The sequence below is a fragment of the Lytechinus variegatus genome, chromosome 15 (genome assembly GCF_018143015.1).
Source record: "Lytechinus variegatus isolate NC3 chromosome 15, Lvar_3.0, whole genome shotgun sequence".
Lineage (NCBI taxonomy): Eukaryota > Metazoa > Echinodermata > Echinoidea > Temnopleuroida > Toxopneustidae > Lytechinus > Lytechinus variegatus.
In genome coordinates, this window is record NC_054754.1 from 11,685,272 (window position 1) to 11,706,827 (window position 21,556).

At 34.7% G+C, this 21,556-nt stretch overlaps 1 protein-coding gene across 1 annotated transcript; it reads right to left on the bottom strand.

The window, feature by feature from the left end:
- Positions 1-11,709: 11,709 nt before the first annotated feature.
- On the bottom strand, positions 11,710-14,431 carry LOC121428823. The gene is made up of 3 exons (XM_041625675.1): positions 14,057-14,431; positions 13,283-13,641; positions 11,710-12,837 (listed from the first exon to the last, which is right to left on the bottom strand). Exons 1-3 carry the CDS (start codon positions 14,112-14,114, stop codon positions 12,757-12,759), a joined length of 498 nt encoding a protein of 165 aa, XP_041481609.1. The 5' UTR covers positions 14,115-14,431; the 3' UTR covers positions 11,710-12,756.
- Positions 14,432-21,556: the final 7,125 nt, after the last annotated feature.

Here is a 21,556-nt window from a genome sequence, read left to right on the forward strand (position 1 = left end):
GGAAGTGCTGAAAGGACAAGTCCACTCCAACAAAAAGTTGATTTGAATAATCAAAGCATAGCACTGGAAATGTCATTAAAATCAGATGTAAAATAAGGAAGTTATGACATTTTAAAGTTTTGCTTAATTTCACAAAACAGTTAAATGCACATCCTTGCTGGTATGCAAATGAGAAGGTCATGACGTTATCCACTCACTATTTGTTTTGTATTTTATCATATGAAATATGAAATGTTATGATTTTCTCCTCATTTTCAAGGTCTGGAAAAAAGACTTGGACTTATATTACATTTGTGGGTAAAGTATTATTACCTTTGTGGGCGTTATTACATTTAAGTGTTATTACATTTGTGGGTTAAGTGCATTATTACAATTGTGGGTGAAATTATTACATTTGTGGGTAAAGTATTATTACATTTGTGGGCGTTATTACATTTGTGGGTTAAAGTGTTATTACATTTGTGGGCGTTATTACATTTGTGGGTGCAACAGCCCCTCCAATGCTTTGTTACTATTCTTTTTAATTTATGTTTGGTTCTTCGACTAAGGTTTATCGATAGATTTTTATAGAATTATTTAGACAGGTTTCATTTCTTTATTCACTTTTGTGATTACAACAATTCTGGTTCTACTTTCTGTTAACGTAAAGGTGGCCAGATGCTCGCAGGTTATGACTTCATTGACCTCCCGTATGATTTGCTATCATTGTCATCATCATCATCACCACCATCACCACCGTCATCATACTGTTACGGCACAGAAAATTTACATACAAACCAGTTATCATATCTTCGATCTTAAAATCTTGGTAATATCATTTTTTCTTCACGAGTAATGACATAGACATTTTTTCTATTTTCAATACAAACAATGCATCATGTAATAAATATTACTCAACTGAAGATTTTACTTCTAAATTTAGAGACACAGAACACAAATTCAGTTTGCTTCACGTTAATGCCCGAAGTTTGAACAAAAACTTTGAATCATTGGAATCATTACTCTTTACTCTAAATAATTTCAAATTCTCCATTATTGGTGTCACGGAAACATGGCTTCATAATAATTCACCTAACATATTCAACTTGCAAAACTATAATCTTATAAGGCGAGATCGTGAAGATCAAAGAGGAGGTGGTGTAGCATTTTACATCAATGAACATTTGCAGTTTAAAATAAGAAAAGAAATATCATTAAAACAAAGCGAAACTTTATTCTTAGAAATCATGAAGCCGAAAGGCAAAAATATAATTATTGGGTTAGTTTACAGACCCCCTCATGGCAATGCAACTTTATTTTGCGAAGACCTTGAAACATGCCTTCATACCATAACAAAAGAAGATAAACAAATATATTTAATGGGTGATTTTAACATTGACCTGTTATCCCAAAATAATGAAAACGATTTATTCCTACACACTATGCATTCATTTGGTTATTATCCCCACATAGATCAACCGACCAGAATTGATAGCCATTCATCAACACTTATCGACAACATATTTTCAAACATACTAAACAGAGATACTTCCAGCGGATTAATAATATCTGATATAGCTGATCATTTACCGGTTTTTTTATTATGTGATAATGATATTTCAAAAGAAAATTCACCTAAATCTACAATGTATAGAAAAGAATCACCAATCAATATTGAATCGTTTAAAAGTGATCTTGCGATTGAGGAATGGTTAGATGTATTTAATGAGTCAAATTCAGATATTGCTTACACAAATTTTAACCAAAAATTGCAGAAATATTACGATAAAAATTTTCCTCTATCACCTATCAAAAAAAGAAAAGCAAAAATGCCATGGATTACTAAAGCAATTCTACGATCCATACATACCCGAAATAAACTATACAAGACATTTTTAAAGAACCCTTCTATTCAAAACAAAAATATAAAACTTATAGAAATAGACTAACCAATATAATTCGGGCTTCTCGCAAATTGTTTTATTCCGAGAAACTTAACAAAGTTAAATCAAACATGAAAGCCACATGGGAGATCATCAATGATTTGATTGGCGAGAAACCCAAAATATTACCCAAAGACAATTTCACAGTTCATGCTGCTGCAATAAATTCAGATGATGTAGCTGATACCTTTAATTCCTTTTTCGTTAACATAGGACCCTCTTTGGCAAACAACCTTGCCAGACCAAAACAAAGCTTTGCAAAATTTCTTTCCACACCCATCAAGTCTTCCCTCTTCTTTAACCCCACAAATGTTCAGGAATAAACAAAAAATCTCAAATCCAGCAAATCACAGGATATGATATAGAATTAGTACTTTACTTCTTAAGCAGATCATACATTATATTGTCTCTCCATTGTGTCATATTTTAATCTGTCGATCAGCACCGGTAAATGTCCAGATTCCCTAAAAATTGCAAAGGTAAATCCTGTTTTAAAAAAAGACAATCCACACGAAATAACAAATTATAGTCCTATTTCTATTCTCCCCAGCATATCCAAAATATTAGAGAAGATTATTTATAAAAGACTTTAAAAGTTCCTAGATACTTTTCATTTTCTAAATTCAAACCAATATGGATTTAGGAAAGGGCATTCAACTGATCAGGCTTTAATACAAATATACGATAAAATTATAAATGCAATGACAAATAAAGAACACATAATATGAGTATTCATGGACCTAAGCAAAGCATTCGACACTCTTGACCACCAGATTTTACTTTAAAAACTTGAAAATTATGGAATTCGGGGAATCACACTATCATGGTTTGAGAGTTATTTGTCTGATAGAAAACAATATGTCACTCATAATAATATTTCTTCTAACTTTCAGTGAATAAAATGCGGAGTTCCACAAGGATCGATCCTTGGCCCCTTACTTTTCCTCATATATATTACTGATTTGACTACTGTAACGCCTTTATCATTTGTATTATGTGCCGATGACACAAACATTTTTTGTTCAACACTAGCTTAGAAACTTTAGTACATACATTTAATCGTGAATTACCTAAACTTTGTGGTTTAAATGTAATAAACTAATCGTTGTGGTTTAAATGTAATAGACTCTCACTTAATATAGACAAAAAAAAACTTTATGTATTTCAAGCATACAAGTTCACATATTACTGAGTTTCCATACGACATAAGCATAGATAATATTCCTCTCAAAATGAAAAAAGAAACAAAGTTTTTAGGTGTCACAATAGATGAAAATTTAAATTGGAATGAACATATACGTTGTATAACTACTAGCATCTCCAGAAACGTAGGTGTACTTTACAAAATGAAAAACATAATTCCTCATACTACACTTGTTTTGTTTTACTACACAATTCATTAATATTGCCGTATATATCGTACTGCAATATAGTTTGGGCAACGTGTGCAAAAACTAAAATTAATACAATATACTTATTACAGAAAAAAGCAATTCGAATTTGTACTAATTCGCAATATTTATCACACACAAATCCATTATTCCATAAACTAAAGACTCTAACTATTTTTGACATAAATTCATTTCAAAGCTTACTGCTTATGTTCAAATACGTAAATAACATGCTCCCACCTTCATTTCACAATTTTTATACTATGAACACATCTATCCATTCATACCCTACGCGGAACTCTTCTAATTTCCATTTAATCAACCCCAAATTGCTTATTGCGCAGAGATCCATAAGACACCATGGTCCTGATTTGTGGAACTCTCTACCAGAATCTATAAAAAGATCCACGTCTCTTTACTCATTTAAGGCAAACGTTAAATCTATGTTGATATCAGAATATTTGAAGTAAAATTTCTGTGTCGATGTCTCATCATTAAAGCATCATCACCATCGTCATCATTGCTCAAATTACATTACTGCTGTTTTTCATGAAATGTACTGTATATCGATTCTGCTGTATTAATGTATTATATTAATCAATGAGTTTTAACCTGGGGTTGTCATTTTTTCAAGCAATCTGCTTATGATGACAATCCTTCTCCTGCAAATTGTAAATGTTAACTAATTTGGTATGAGATCAATTTTGTTTGTAATGATAATTTTAGTACATTTAGTTATGATTCATGCCAAAAAAGTTCTCAATATACTATGTTTGTTATGTTATGGAAAATGTATTTTATACTAATGATGTAATTGCAGAAGTAAACAATAAAATCAAATCTAAATCCTCCGGTCACGGTCTGCCACTGATTGTATATAAAATTTAAGATATATTAACAAAAATAAATATTATAAAAAACTAAACACATAAAAATGATTGTAAAATTTATTGTCATCAAAATTGAACATATAAAATTATAAAAAACTTCATTGGAACTGAAACTTAACATATTATTTTGAAACCGATTGCAAAATTATGAGTACTGAAGGCGATACATAATGATGAAACGACTGCAAACTAATACAAGTACTGCATGGTAAACAATGAGAACAAATATTGTTAGTTGATGTGTGATATTACATTAAACAGAATGATAGTCATAAAGCATTTATAATCCACATTATAAAGATAATCTCTTCTGACCTGCCTTGAAATTGTGTTTGATTTGTGCCGCTTAAATATTTGTGGCAACGAGTCCTTAATACTTGTGCGTCGATCTGTACATAATTATGCGTTTTGCAGCTTCATTTTTGTTTGCATTATTTCAACACTGAGATTCCCGCTTCTTGTCTTAAACGACCTTTCTTTATAGAAAAACCCTTGATATTGAAGGGGCTATTCATTGAGTATACAGTATATTGAACATCATTAGTGCAATGTTTTCATCCTTTTTTATGGCGTATCCCATTTCAGTTCATTATGAATCCCAGATGGTATTATTAATAATGCGAGCAATGCGACTTTGAATCTTTTGAAGGCTACCTTTTTAGACATTTGCCACCATTTCCCCCATACTTCATGATAGATGAGATGAATTCAAGGCACTGTAGATCAGTAGTATCTTTATCAATGGAAGAGCCGTGGTGTAGTGGTTCTGACTCTCGCCTTGTAAACGAGGGTCGTGTGTTCGAATCCCACCGCGGCCTAGCGTCCTTTGGCAAGGCGTTAATCCACACTTTGCCACTCTCGACCCAGGTGATAAATGGGTACCCGGTAGGATGCGAAAAATAATATTGTATGTTTGATTTTGCCAGCGCCATAATGTGGCTGCGACGAATGCAAGGAATGCTCCCAAGGGAGTGGAAATTGTGCACTTTTCGTGCTTGATTGAAATGAATCCAGTGACTGGGGTAATAATATGCTGTAACGCGCTTTGGGCCATTCTGGGAAAAGCGCTTTATAAAAATTGGCTATTATTATTATTATCAATCATGTTGGTTTATTATCCATTAAAAAACTGATACTGCATTTCTTTTTTATTGTTATTATTACAGATTTATTTGCTTCAAAATCAAATCACATTATACATAAATATAGCAACAATCTAATAAATCATGTACATGAGTAAACAATTCAGCAAGAACAACTTTATACTTGTTTAATGAATACCATTTATCAAAGTGAACTGAAAGTTTGCCTTGTTTTACTGCGATTGCTCACTCTACTTTTTCAAAAAAAAATAATTTCATTGTTAAAGTGTTTGAAGACCAGCATTTTCTCATTATGTTTTTGTTTATGAATAAAGAACTTTGCATAAAATATAATGGGATACTGCATTTTCAAAAGAACAAATTTTCATCTAAAATTACCCCGAAATCAGAAGCGGATCCAGGAGGGATATACTCGATTTCTATTTCCTACGACATAGGACATTATTGCTCCAAATGTATCTCTACAATATTAGGAGGGGGTGTTCTCCTTTGAAAAAGGCCCAAAGTTTCGACAGTTTAGGGAGTTGATAACATTATTTTTTTATTTCTATCACAATGGAAAACCGGGTTTCAAAAAAAAATTGCAGAGTCCTTGCAGACGAGGATCAAAAATTTAATATCAAATCCTTCAAAACAGAGCATGTATACAGTAATGGTCATAAATTACTGTCATGATTGCCTCTCTGTCGATTTTACAATTTGTGTACAGTACTGAAATTGAAAGTTTCGGGAAAATATATTTCACTTACGGTACTTTTATGTTTTACTTCTTCTTGAAAAGGAACTATCGTTTTAGTTTAAGCACATTTTGAGCCGTTCTCTATGTAGTGTAAATCATTTGAAGATGCCAATCATATTCACTGAACTATTTCCAGTTCAGTGACTGATCACATTGCACGAATCGGGATTGTAAGGATCCTGACAAATGAGGACGCTACATAGCTTCATTCTCACGCAAAACTTTATTCATGTTATTTGGCTCAAATAAACTTTTACTAGCCCGCATTCATTTTTGTTTGTTGTTGTTTTATGTGTTATAATGAAAGAAAATTATCATAAACATCATAAAGATATGAGAAAATAGAGGGATCCATGCACATTATTATTTGTTTTTTATTTGTCTCTTTCTTTAATTTGTCATTTTGAATGTTCATTCATATTCAAGTCCTTTCTTTGATTCTTTCTCTTTTTCTTTCTTCCCCTTTCTTTCTTATTTACTTTCTTTCTTTCTTTCTATCTCTTTCTTTCTTTTTCTCTTTGTTTGAAAGGATCGATCAAAATAATGAGTGTTTTGAAAAATATAATGCCCGACCAAGAAAATTGTAATTTAAAGTAAACCAAATCATTATGGGTTAGAATCTACATATAATTTACTTTTTTGTTGTTTTTTGTTGGACACATTCATAATGATTTAATAGTAGGTGATTGATTTTGGCCAGTACTGTTTGAGCATGTACAAAATTTGAAAAATTCCTTTCTTACTGGTTCTGAGGGTTGGCGTTTGCCCCCCCCTCCCCCCCCTCCTCTCGTCTTCTACACTGTTAAAATAATTGAAACACGCTGTTTACTATGTGAATCGCACAGTATAGTTTTTTATACATCTTAAACAAGTGTTTAGATTCTTAAAACAACAAAGTTTGAATTAAAATATCTAATTATCAATAATTTAAGCAGGGTTATTTAAGATTTTAAACACTTGTTTACTGTTTAAACAACTTCTGTACGATTCACGTAGTAAACAGCGTTGTTAAAATTATTTTCAACAGTTTAGATGGGCAGAAAGTAGACCCCTGCACTTTTCACTTTTTCAATTAACTGGTAAAATATCTAATGCTTTATGTTTCGAGTGCCGGAGACTGAAGATTGCGACTCGACTCTGTCAAAGATTGAGTCGAATGGGAACTTATAACCAATCAAAGGATTCAATAGAGAAATTGTTAAGAGCGTCCTCTATTGTTGATAAAATAATATCAGTCAAACTGGGACCCGTTCACTGAACTGGAAATTTCCAGATCAGTGGACCTGCTGGCGTTGCAAAAAAAGATTAACATAACGGTATCTTTTCCATGCAATAGTAACTTGCATGGAATCCTCAGTGATTTTGATTTGCTGTTGATCATCGTTACCATGGTAGTTTCCATTGGATGGCAGAGAATAGTAAATTTTATGCAACGGGGGCGAGATCACTGGCACAGAAAATGTAATACTGCTTATGGGACCCGTTATATAATAACACAAATGTATTAAATTAACAGTTTAAAGTGCTGAAATCATTCAATGATTTGATGGACTAAAAGTAAACTTGTTAAAAATTGTGACTCAAAACAAGTCTGGATAAAAACGGGAGCCTGTACAATTGGTGACACGACATTTTCTCCGGCGACAAGTGCTCCGGGTTTCATTTCGTCTAAGATAGGGTTAGTGTTGCAACAGGGCTTTATGTTAGGTTTATGATTAGATTTAGAATAGGGTGTAGTGTTAATTTAAGGGTTGGGGTTGGTAATTTCATTGATGTGAGGATATTACAGCGGAGCAACGGTCGCCGGAGTAAATGTCATGAAACCGTACGATTGCGGAACAGCATGATAGACAAGGCGCGTTTTGGATCCCGGGGAAGTTGTTTCTTTCTATCTTTCATCCTACTTTTTTTTTGTTCTTCCCATCCGTTTTTTTCTCCCGTTTGATTCTCTTTATCATCCTTTTCTCTTCCTATCGTCTCCTTTCTTCGTCTTCTTCCTCCCTATCCATGATCTTACCTCTTCTTGTTTACTTTATTTCATTTTTTCTAACTTGCTTCCTCGCTTTCTTTCTTTTTTTTTCTTTTTTATTTATTTCGTTCTTTCTTCCTTTCTTTCTTCATTCCTGTATCTATTTTGTTTACCCTGATTTAGTTATTGCTTTCTCTATTTTTCTTTTCTTTTTCCTCTCTATTATACAAAATAGAAAATGTTTTCAGGGTTTTGTATCTCTAGTTTTATTATCCGTCAAATCATACAATAATATTTTTAGCCTGAAGTGACCCTTTAAGATGCAGTAATATCTGCCAAGATGATTCGAGATCAAAGTAGATCTAGACTATTATGTTTGTGATTTTCAGATAGTGATTAAGAGAATGAAATGCTCCCCCCCCCCCCTCCTCCCAATCCTATGTTTTTATTTTCATTTGGTCCAATGCAAATTCGTCCAATTGCCAACTTGTCTGCCATCAGTTCGTTCAATATCCACATGGTCTAATTGCCATTTTGTTCACTCACCTTTTCGTCTTATAACCAGTTGATCCAATAACCATTTAGTGATTATTCCATATACTATTTTGGTCTAATTAGACTATTATTATTTAGGCAAAATGAATGAAAAATAAAGGAATATTTAATATATTTATATCAATTGGTGATTAGACGAAGATTGGGCCAGTTTAATGGTAATTGGACAAAATGGTTGTTAGATGAAATGTTGATGGACGGAATGGCTTTAGAATAAATGAAGGTAGACAAGGTAGTGAGTGGACGAATTGGCAATTTACCCTCCTAATTATCCCCGACGTTCTGCGATTTTAAACAATAGGAAGCTTTTGCTATTGCAACGGGGACGGATTCTATAACATAGTAAATCTATTGAAAATGCCCGTCAGATCAGCTGAGAAGTCTTTGTCGAAAATTACTGTTGGAGCGGAACAGCGGTTTCGTCCTAAGTGTCGGAGCTGACGGAAAAAAATGCGAATTGTTCTCAAATATCGACAAAGACTTCTTAGTGGTTCATTGTCAATATGTAAGGGTATTTTACAAGACATTTTCTATATTCTTGAATTCGTCGTGCAAGTGAAATTCCTCTTTTGAGTGATTAGACAAAAGACAGGTTGATTGCCACCGAATAGACTGTGGAAAGTAATCTGGGTGGAGGCCAATTTGGTATGGTATATAAGCATTGCGTAACCCACAAGGCTATTGTTACATGCAAAGAACACAGGCCATTCCCTATTCTGATATTGTCTTCTATTGGCTTCCTTTGCCATATTACATGACAATGAGGTCGCTTTTCATATCTCTTCGGTTTTCCAGAGAGTGGCTTCTCTTGGGCCTGGATTTTTTTATTCACTGAATCCAGGGTCGAAGCTTTTTTTTTTAGAGGGCGTGGTTTATCATAATTGCATCTGGAGTTCCTGATATTCTCTTGGCTCCGATGCTCATCTGCACTCCTCCCCCCCCCCCCTTATACCCAAAAGGGAACCTTCATAGTATCATTCGGTCTGAATATGGTTAATTAAATTCAATGCCATAACTCTCCAAACATGTATTTGATGCTGCATCGTGGCTTTGTGTTTCGTTTATATCATTCTTTGTATTAATTTAAATAATAATTTCGCCTTCTTCCAACAGTGTCGGTGGCATAACGAGACAAAACGGATGGGGTTATCCCTGTTCTTTGAGGGTGTGATGATGAAGTGTTATTTTAAAAAATCGAGCAAACCCAAAACTGATTGCAATCATATCATATAGGTTAACCATGTAAAATAGGAGTCGGACAAGTCAGAAGGAGGGGTTCCAGTCTCCACTCATGTTAGCTTGTAAAGTGTGCAATATCTCATTTCCTTTGATAGAATACTCATATGTCTATTCGAATCACATCTGTTTCCCTGATTACATAACCATTTTCATATCTCAAAAATCTCCACACAGACACAAAACATCATCATCACTATACCACCGGGAAGATCACAGACACAATAATCATGATTATGATATAGGGTATTCTATACGAACACCGTACGAACGATTTATTGCTGTGTTTATCGTTCGTACGGCGCTAGTAAAGGAATTTGTGACCGTAGCATTATGATGACCACAATCACTATTATTATCAGTGTCTACTTCCTCATCACCATTATCATAATTACCACGATCATCGCCACCACCATCGGGCACCGCCATCATCATCAGCATAATTACCAGCACCATTGGTTCTCCATCCTCCCCATCATCACCACAATTCTAATCGTCATCACCCTATCGTGAATGTTATAATCATCATCATCGTCATCATTATTTTTAGAATAATCAACATCCATATATCATCATCACCACCACCACCACAACCACGAACATTGCCTTAACATCATCACCATACCATTATCACGATTATCGCCACCACCATCATCATCAGCATAATTATCAATACCATTGGTTCTCCATCATCACCATCATTCTAATCGTCATTACCATAACGTGATAATCATCATCGTCTTCATCATCTTTGGAATAATCAACATCCATATATCATCATCGTCATCATCTTTCGGATAATCAACATCCATATATCATCATCACCACCACCACCACAACCACGAACATTACCTGAACATCATCACCATACCATTTTCACGATTATCGCCACCACCATCATCATCAGCATAATTATCAATACCATTGGTTCTCCATCATCACCATCATTCTAATCGTCATTACCATATCGTGATAATCATCGTCTTCATCATCTTTGGAATAATCAACATCCATATATCATCATCATCGTCATCATCTTTAGGATAATCAACATCCATATATCATCATCATCACCACCACCACAACCACGAACATTACCTTAACATCATCACCATACCATTATCACAATTATCGCCACCACCATCATCATCAGCATAATTATCAATACCATTGGTTCTCCATCATCACCAACATTCTAATCGTCATTACCATATCGTGATAATCATCATTGTCTTCATCATCTTTGGAATAATCAACATCCATATATCATCATCACCACCACCACCACGAACATTACCTTAACATCATCACCATACCATTATCACGATTATCGCCACCACCATCATCATCAGCATAATTATCAATACCATTGGTTCTCCATCATCACCATCATTCTAATCGTCATCACCATATCGTGATAATCATCATCGTCTTCATCATCTTTGGAATAATCAACATCCATATATCATCATCGTCATCATCTTTAGGATAATCAACATCCATATATCATCATCACCACCACCACAACCACGAACATCACCCTAACATCATCACCAAGATCGCGGTAATCATCATCATCGACGTCATCACCATCATCCTCACCATCACAATTAGTCAACATCAACATCATGTAGCCTATCATGGTAAAACCATGGAGCTATAAAGCTCTAAGATAGAACAATTCTAGGGTTATCTTCGCAATTACCCCACGCCATTAATTAATCATCATTACCATCATCGTCATCATCATTATCATCATCACCACGACCACCATCATCGACAGAAGTTTATGCACCAGAATAAACCTGCCAAACTCACTCCAAAATGCACGATAACTCATTCTTTCAGTCAGTGACAATTGGGTTGGAATTTCACATTAAAAAATGACAGGTAAAATTGTCGTATAGTTATTTGGATGTGTATTATTATTGCATATATAGCATTGATACCATGTCCTCCAAATGAGCATTAACACTTTTGATTTTGTACAATATTATGTAAAACATGTATGTGAACAGTTTGGATAACCTTTTCTTTTGGGGGCAACTTCAATGCCCTTATGTAATTCGATCCACCGACACCATAATTTAGATAATGTGTCATTCTCGTACTTTATTTTTTAATAGCATTTAACATGTTTAGTTCTATGAAAATGCGTTTGGCTTTTCGCCTGTACCCGTTTCCAATATTCTATTCCGATGCTATACCAACTATCAGAGTACATGTTTCTCGTATTCAATGAGTTACATCATTATTCTATTGTGGAATCGACCTATTATAATTAGTGGATATTAACCAGATTTTTTTTTATATTACTCGAACAAATTTTCAAAAAAATTATCAAACCTCCCAACAATTTAATTTTGATAAAAACTGTATATGCATAATATTAATTTGATCATAAAACACATAAATATATTCAGCGGAATTTGTATAAAAATAACATCAGTATCCAGTATTGCCGATTCAACGGCGATGTATCAAAATAAATAATTTTTTTCTTATTTACAAAATAAGACTTGGTCGTTACAATTTCCTTTCTCGGAGAAACGTCCGTATATAGTACTGATAAAATGTTTTTGAATATTCAACTTTCGGAAAGTGTTCTTGTTATCCCGATCTCCCAAGAGCGATGTCGGAGTTTCGAGGGCGGCCTACGAGTAAATCTTTTCGACGACCATTATGAACGATGTCATCGTCGTTGGCATGAAACCGAAGTTGAGTTGCAGACCAAAGTTCTTGTTATCAACCTCTCTCAAGAGCCATGTCGGAGTTCATAGTCAGGTCGAGGTCGGCTTTCGAGTGAAACGATGTCATCGTCTTGGCGAGAACCCGATGTCATCGTCGTTGGCATGAAACCGATGCAATCTGTGTTGACATGAAACCGACGTTGAGTTGTAGAACGAGAGGTGTTTCCAAGACTTGGATGATCACCATATTTTGGGAGAGGACTATCTTGTTTGTGATTGCGAAGAAGCTTGCCATCTTCGGCAATGTCTTGGAGAGTAAGGCAATTCTTCCATGCCATTCCCCTGGAGAATAAAGAAGAAAACGAGGAAACAAAATATATTATTGCCATCGAATTTATTTTGAATGTGCACAATCATGAAGTAAGTTAAGACAAGAGAAACGTTATAAATTACCAGAAGAGTTTTCAAAATATATAGATCTGGCATTCAATTCTCAACTGTTCAATATCTTATAGACTGCAATAAGAAACCACAACCGCAATATTCTGGATGAATTTTTCATCCTTAGGATATTAGAGAGAAGAGCAATATATTATTGTACTACCTATAACTATAAGTTTGCATTCGATTGATACCAGCTAAGATGACTGTCATTTACTTTGTGGTTAATCACAGGCAATCAAGGTTTCATTCTTAATTTTATGAATATGCTTTTTATTCGAACATTATTTAATTATCACTTGCGTATATCGTATAGGCTTAATCGGGAAAATGGAGCAAAACTCACCCTGAAAAATCTTCCACTCTTCATCACTTGGGCCAAGTTGCCTAATCTCCTGGTTTTGACCTCTTCCTTCGTAGCCTCATCCTCCTCTTCCTCCTCCTCATCATCGAATTCCAGTATATTATCGTCATCGAGGTCGAGTGCGAGGCTCGGTGGACCGAGGGCATTGACGTCGACAGCAGTGGACGCTGCTTTGCCGAGATGGATTGAGATCTCAGAGGGTTCCTGTCGTCGTAGAGCACGGATTGAGAGGGCGGCCACGGCCATGATGGAGACTGCGAGGGCGATAAGGAGAGCGGGAGCGATGACGGCTAATGGTCCAGAGTCGACGTTCTCTTGGTTTTTAGATGATTCGCCAAAAGCTACAGAGATAGAAAAATAGAAAGGGAACATTAATTTTCAGTCATCACACTTATAAAGTACTGAGGAGGTGACATGACTGTATGCCAGACGGTTTATAGGTAAGATAGGTAACATACATTTCCGTTAAAGTTTTTAAAAGGTGTAACATACAAAGCTACATGCATGTAATAGTTTAAATGTCATGATAGTTTAAATGCCATGTGACAATTTTTTTCGATAATCATTTTCCAAATTCATAAAAGCGACTTTCAACAGTCTGACAATTTAAAAAAAAAATCGTTGAACAACGAGCAATGATAAGGTGGGTCAATGACGAAGCTCCAGGCCAAAGCTGATGTTGAATAAGGATCATTCGATTATATAATCTGTTTAAATTATTTTATTACAAATTAAAAGTTCCTAATAAAATCTTACCTTCGACAATCATTGAAGCCCATACAAGGCACCACGTCGTTATTGATGAACTTTCCATGATGTAAGAGGTATTCCTTGATTAGGGATGGATGATGATGATGATGAGCGATGGGTGCAGTGTGATACCCTCAACTCAAGTTCTCGATCGACAACTGATGCTCCGAGAGCTTGAGCCCGAATATCAACCAGCTATGTACGTCACAAAAAAATATCAAACGTCACAGAACACCTTGACAACTTTGCAGTTGTAAAGAATTCGTGTTGATTGACTCGTTTCTGAACGATCCCACGCCCAAATGCTTGCCGCGAGAGGTGAAAGATGGAGTTTGGGCAGGAGCGACTCGGGTTCTGCTCTGGCACGAAGTGAGCCCATGCTCTCGCGAGGCAGCCCTTTATATACCCGGACCAAAATAACCCAGGATGGAACAAAAGACGGGGACAATAGCAGGAACGTCTCTCAATAGTGATTTGCGAAATATTTGCCTTTCACTAAAAGGGCGTGGGCCGACAAAGTTTGGTTGAAGAGTTTGAAAGACCTCTATTGTGCGAATTGCATGGTTGGTGTTCCTATTGTTTGCCTGAGCATGCAAGTCTCCAGTTCGCACTAGGATTATATCTCTTTTGCATGCCGATCGTGATTACATAAACGGTCACACTGAAAATATACTAACCCAACCGACGAGATGTTGAATGAGAACTCTCCACTAAAGAGAGAGATCGAAGCGGATTTTGGTTTCCAGCTTTGAGGAGTGTGACTGCACCAGGGAAGTGGGAGTCCACTCCGTATTCTCCAAGGAGAAACTCGGCCTACTCCTAGTTGAACTTATCAGGATGTTATTGGCCCGGGTTATTGGTCAAGCATGGATTGACGTCATCTTGGGAAATGACATTCATTGTTTTGATCTTGAAACAATAAAATGTCAATCAGTTTATGAATTTCATTTCATGTGTCAGTTTCCACTTCAAAATAAAAACATTTCATGCAGTGTTGTACATTTCATTTCATTAGTTTCAAGTTTAAGATAAATGTGTCTGATTAGTATAATAAAGGTTAGCAATTTAATTTCATTCAATGCAATTCCATTTATTACTTCCCACAAGAAGATAAAACTATTTCACACATAATTAGAAACATCAATTAGGAACATACAAAGCACAAAAAATGGCTTCTTTGAAAATGATCCATCACAGACCCTATACTGAAATCATAGAAAAGGTTCTCTATATTCATCATTATAGAAGCTGGAAAATACAATAAATATAAGTTACGAAAATATAGACGTGAAGTGACCATTTGGTCCATCTCAAATAAAATACAAACCTTAACAATTATAAGCTATAAACTGCGAGCTTGTATTTGATAGTTTACCCTTCATATCCTCATCTTATTGACATTATCTGTCTCTGTGTAATCTGGAACGTTCAATGTTATAACCATTGTCGTAATCATATTGAATTATTGCGATGTAATGTATCATTTCATCATCAATTATTCAGTGTTTTTTATGGACGTTACATTGCATTCGATATTTTGTGAGATATGAAAAATAAACCCAACTGAAACTGAGCTTTCATCCACTCTTCGCTTCGCAAGCCAAGTGGTCAGTCACACACTTAATTTTATTTGATTATCATGATTATCCCCAACCGATGAAAGCTTATTTATACTTCTGCTCGATTTGAGAGCATGATTATACAAAAAAATTATTGTGGCTTTAAATTAATACATTATTTAGTTCTACTTCTTTTTAAATGACCCTTCATTATTTCCTTCAATATTTATTAATTCACAATATTTGATTTGATTTGATTTGATTTTATTTATTTCTGCATTCACATCAATATCAGAATTACAAAATACATATATACAATATTTACAAAGGTAATACATGACAAAATAATAGAATTACAAAATACATATATACAATATTTACAAAGGTATACATAACAAAATAATAGTCGCATAGTATAAATATTGTAAATAAATATTAACAAAAAAAAGATGTGTTATATATTTTTTCAAAACAAGGTTATAAATGAATGCAGGAGACCGCCATCGTGAGCGATTAGGCTTGATGATGATGGAGGCCTCATAAAAGGTACGTAATAGTTCTTCATTGATCAAGTGGGTGCTGTGCAGGTGTAGGTGCAGGTGCGGCAGAGAGCAGTTGAGATATTAAGTTTAAGAGGGGGCTGCGTAAGATGTAATAATGTTACGTTTAATATTAGCTTTCAAGGAGTAGATTGTTGAACATGATTTGATATTGTCTGGAAGATTGTTCCAAATATCGGGACCGTAATGTCGAATGGATTTGTGGGTTATTAGTAATTTGGGGTTAGTGAGGTGGAGGTTTCCAGATATGCGGGTTGGGTAGGAATGGACAGACCTGTTGAATCTAAACATATTATTAAAAGACTGAGGAAGTTGATTATTAAAATACTTAAACATGAATATAGCAATTTGAATCTTATTAATATCAAAGATTTTTAATGTTTTGAGTTTGTGAAACAATGGGTCAGTATGAGCCAAGTAATGTGAGCCTGTACACATACGGATAGCTCTTTTTTGTAGTTTAAATATAGAGTTTAGTTTAGAAGAGCCACAGTTTGCCCAAACGATATTACAGTATGATATATATGGAAGAACTAACGAATTGTATAATAAGAATAAAGTTTTATGAGGAAGAAGGAATTTTAACTTTGAAATGATTCCAATATTTTTTGAAACGCACATTGTAACATGGTGTATGTGTTGGTTCCAAGACAGAAATTCATCCATAATTACACCCAAAAATTTTGAATTGGTTTTCTGTTCTAAAGGCGTACCGTCAATGTTAATGTAAATCGGTGTGTTGATATTATGAGATTGATGTCTGAAATACATAAAATGAGTCTTTTTTGTATTTAAAGAAAGTTTGTTGGCCTTAAACCAGTTAGACACCTTGTAAATTTCACGATTTACTACATAGTTTAATGAATTAAGGTCTTGATGAGAATAAAATATATTTGTATCGTCAGCAAATAAGACAAATGACAAAATAGAGGAGGTTTTTATAATATCATTAATATAGAGTAAAAATAAAAGAGGACCTAAAATCGAACCCTGTGGAACACCACATTGAACTAAAAGAGAATCAGAGTCATTATTATTAAAAGTGACATATTGCCTTCGATTATTCAAGTAATCTTTGAACCATAAGAGAGATTGGCCTCGTATTCCATAATGATTGAGTTTGGAGAGTAAAATATCGTGGTTAAGAGTATCAAATGCTTTACTTAAATCACAAAAAATACCAATTACGTGTTCTTTATTTGCTATGGCATTACTTATTTTGTCATAAATTTGAAGTAAAGCCGAGTCTGTTGAATAATATTTCCTAAAACCATATTGATTCGAATTTAGAATATTGTGTTTATTGATAAATTTGTAAAGTCTTGTGTATACTATTTTTTCTAGAATTTTTGATATTGTTGGAAGTAAAGAGATGGGACGGTAATTACTTATTTCGTGAGGATTGTCTTTCTTAAAAACTGGATTGACTTTAGCTATCTTAAATAAATCTGGGAAAACGCCTTGAGATAAGGAGTTATTAAATATGTGAGCCAAGGGGCTAGCAAGAGGGTGAATTATTTGCTTAAGTAAAAACATACTGATGCCATCAGACCCAGAAGATCTAGAACTGTGAAGGGTACGGGCAATGTTGACAATTTCAGAAGGGTTCGTTGGGGTTAGAAAAAGAGACTCCTGATTTGGATCTGACAGATAATCTGCAAAATGTGCATTGGGAGTATTTATTTTATTTGCTAATTCGGGTCCGATATTCGTAAAAAAAGAATTGAATGAGTTTGCATAAAGACTGGGATATGTAAAACTCCTTGGAATATGATTTACTTTTCCATTTTTTTCATAGCAAGGTATGTATCAATTAGCAGGTTCAAATTGGTAACTTTTATTGTAAAATGTTATTATTTTTAAACCATATCATCTTCACCGAGGAAACAGGTGGGTACTCTCAAATTATACAGCCCTATGCAAAGAATAATTATAGTTCATCTTTCGATTCCTTTACTTTGTTTTATCAAGGAGTTTGGGGTAGAACTCATGCATGACACGATATCAGACACGGCATATACCTCTTAAAGTTTTTTTTTTTCAATTGCAGTTAGCTAATAAATATTTGTTGTTGCTGCTGTTGTTGTTGTCCAATCGAAGTCACATATGGATCAATTAGGCCTACTGGTATATTGATGGTTGTTAATTGCGTTTTCAAGGAAACCGTAGAATCCGGAGAATGAGTACATTTTTTTTGATCAGGGACCCGTCTTACCATGGACCTAGTAGGTCCATGGCTTTACGAAGAGTTGCGTTGATCAGATCAATTGCAACCACGGGAAGCCAGCAAAGTCAACGTATAAAATGCACGCTTGTTCAAGATTTGTTCTAGATAGGAATGTATATCCATGAATTCATTGATTTCTTAACAATTTGGTGTGTTCTCGTTGTTTACAAAGGACATTTCACAAACTTCCTGTAGAAAAAATTATGACACTGATGGATTTCCAAAGAGTTACGATTGATTGGATCTATCGTAACTCTTTGTAAGACGGGGCCCAGATGTTCCTCTGATAATCGTTATGAATTGATAGATTGAAAGCATTGGAGGAACAGAATATGGTGGAAATTCTAACTTTTTATGAAGTTAAAAACAACCAACCAACAGCAACAAACTTTTATGACTACAATAATAATGTACTGCTAGTTCCATAGTAATTCTCCTCATTCCTGCTTGATTGCGTTGGTGTATAATGGAATGTGGATTTGTATGGTATTTGTTTGTGTACTTTGTTACAAGTCGATTATGATGATCACAATACAGTTTTCAAGGATATAATGCATGATATTCATGGAATACTGTGAAAGCGAATGTGCATGCATAGTTTAGAAACCACACGTCAACATGATATACAGGATATGGTATCTGATTTTTGTTGTTTGTCTTTTTCATTTATTTATCTTTTTTCTTTATTTCCCAGTTAAAAAGAAAAATATTTTCCAGAATTCCGGAACAAGTTCGTCAATAACCAAGCACCTTTTTAGTTATTTTGCAATTGCTGTCCACGTAATATTTAACCCTTACAACCCTTATTTAATTGGGGTCAATTCGTCACGCCGTCGCGCGAATGTTTTTTTAACGCGCCGCTCGCTGACTTTTTATTTTCAAGTCTTGCCAATCTTTTGAGACCAAATCTGCGACGCCAGGGTTCCGAAATTATGCAACATTTTGTATGAGTGCATGTCAGGACAAAATTGCTCAAAAGCGTGATTCCGTGTTCAAAGTCACTGTAAATTGGGGTTTTCAACTAAATATCATAAATGTATGATTACTTTTTAACTTTTATTGGTAAAATGGATCTATTTTATGCAAAAGGGTTCCCGACAAAGTTCATCGTTAAAAATTAAAAATGAAACAAAGAAATACATAAGAATTTAAAGACTATACATAAGAAATTTATATTTTGGCATTTTTTGTAGATATTTCTTAGAAAGGTAAAAATTTATACTCTCGCCAAAAATTAGCAATTATTTTTAGCTATACAAAGTGAATTAAACACAAAAACATTTACACAAAACACAAATTTCGGGAAAATTTCATATACGCTTATTAGTGAATTTTATATGATTCTGCTTTTCTTCCAATATAACTTTTTTTACCGCCACGGTTACCACATACCATTCCTCTTTTATTTGTTCTATTTCTTTCTTTTTTTGAGGGGGGGGGGTCGTGATGCCTAAGAAAACAGCAGACCCATTTTTCCAGTGCAATTTCTTTCCCCATTAGGCATTCCCTCCAAGATCTCTCCTCTCTTTCTTTCTTTCTCTCTCTAACACTGGCGTACAGAGGGCCAAGGGGGCGCTTTGGGGCCATGAATCCACCCCCCCCCCTTCGCCAGAAAACTCAGTTTCAGTTTTATTTTTTCTCATTTCCAACAAAACAGTAGACAAAATGCATCATAAATACAGTTATAACAATTGAAATGTATTAAAGAAATATGCAACACAATATTATTATTATCAAATCGCCATTTTCTGAATATTTTATGTCAAAATTATATAACAAAATTTGATCTTTAAATTAAAAAAAATCACCCCCTCGCTTTGCTCGCCTTTGGCCCAATACACCAGGGGCCTCGGAAGCGGGGGGGGAGCTGGCGAGGGGGCTTCAGTCCCTCCACTTTTTTTCAAAACCGGGTACAAAAACGTAAAAATTACCATTATGATTGTGATTTTTGCATGGTCACCCCCCCCCCACCGTTTGAAAACCGTTCCACGGCCCCTGAACACTAATGCTCTCTTATGGAATCTCTTCGACCTCTATCTACCTGACTCCACAAATTCCCCTCCCTCTCTCCCCGGCCCCCCTCCCCTCTCTCTCTCTTAATGTAAGTGTATTCCAATATGAATTATATATTTTTTAATCCCTTACCTCCAAAGATATATTCTCCCTTCGTCATTTCCTACATTACCTTCTATCTCTCCCGTCCTTGCTTTTGTCCACTTTTATTCCACCATACCAAACTTACACAACAATCATTTTTTTAGCCTAAACTGAACCATGGCCCTTGGAAGTAGTGGTGCTGGGGTGTTGATACCCCATTTGGGGATGGGTTTGACAAAAATCGCATTCATTGGGGAGTGAAAACGGTTTTTTTATTCTTGTCAAATTTTACTTGGCAAAAGTCACATTCATTCCTCAATTAAGACCTTTTTACCTGTCATTTTTTCTTAACATACAAGCATCACCTCTTTGAATTATAAAATCATTCCCATGTCCCTGAACTGATCTCATTCACAAACACATGCTAATCCAAAAGTGTATTGTGGAGAAAATTCATTTCAAAAACGAAATAGACGTCATGTACTTCATGAGAACCACAAGGCAAACATTATCATGACATCAAGCGTGAAATGTTGAAGTGTGAGAATTGGAACAAACTGTCACGAACACGAAACCTGGGCGCATTTACACAAAACTAGGGAATTGATTGCATCATTACACAAACGATTTTCATGATTGATGGTGTTGATTAATATTGTGCAATCAATTGTAAAACAATACGATTTATCATTTCTAAGACATGTGTAACATGGCCTAAGAAGGAATGTTGATAATCACAGCAAAGAAATATTATCCAGCATGGTCACGGGACGGTAGAACTAAAGTATAAGTTATTACAATATAATTAAACCCCAATCAAACACTGTTCCAACCTTGTAGTCATAATGATATTATGCGAAATGGCCTTGCATTTTGTTATAAAAGGATAATGGTTGAATAGTTGTCAGGCTTCTATTTTCCTGTTGATTAATTAAATTCTATCCATTATAGAAATAGCCACAAATACGTATTTGTGATTTATAGTATCACAACAAATTTCTGTAATACTTTTTTTCAGAAAGTGGATAAGAATTAAGGCATGTGGGCCATGGTCATTTACTTG

What these genes read in the sequence shown, in the direction of transcription:
- LOC121428823 (XM_041625675.1), bottom strand. Translation starts at nt 14,114, where the DNA reads ATGGAAAGTTCATCAATAACGACGTGGTGCCTTGTATGGGCTTCAATG. An exon ending in GGCTTCAATGATTGTCGAAG is followed by an intron (nt 13,642 to 14,056) that starts GTAAGATTTTAT and finishes CTATCTCTGTAG; the next exon opens with CTTTTGGCGAATCATCTAAA. An exon ending in AGAGTGGAAGATTTTTCAGG is followed by an intron (nt 12,838 to 13,282) that starts GTGAGTTTTGCT and finishes TTTATTCTCCAG; the next exon opens with GGGAATGGCATGGAAGAATT.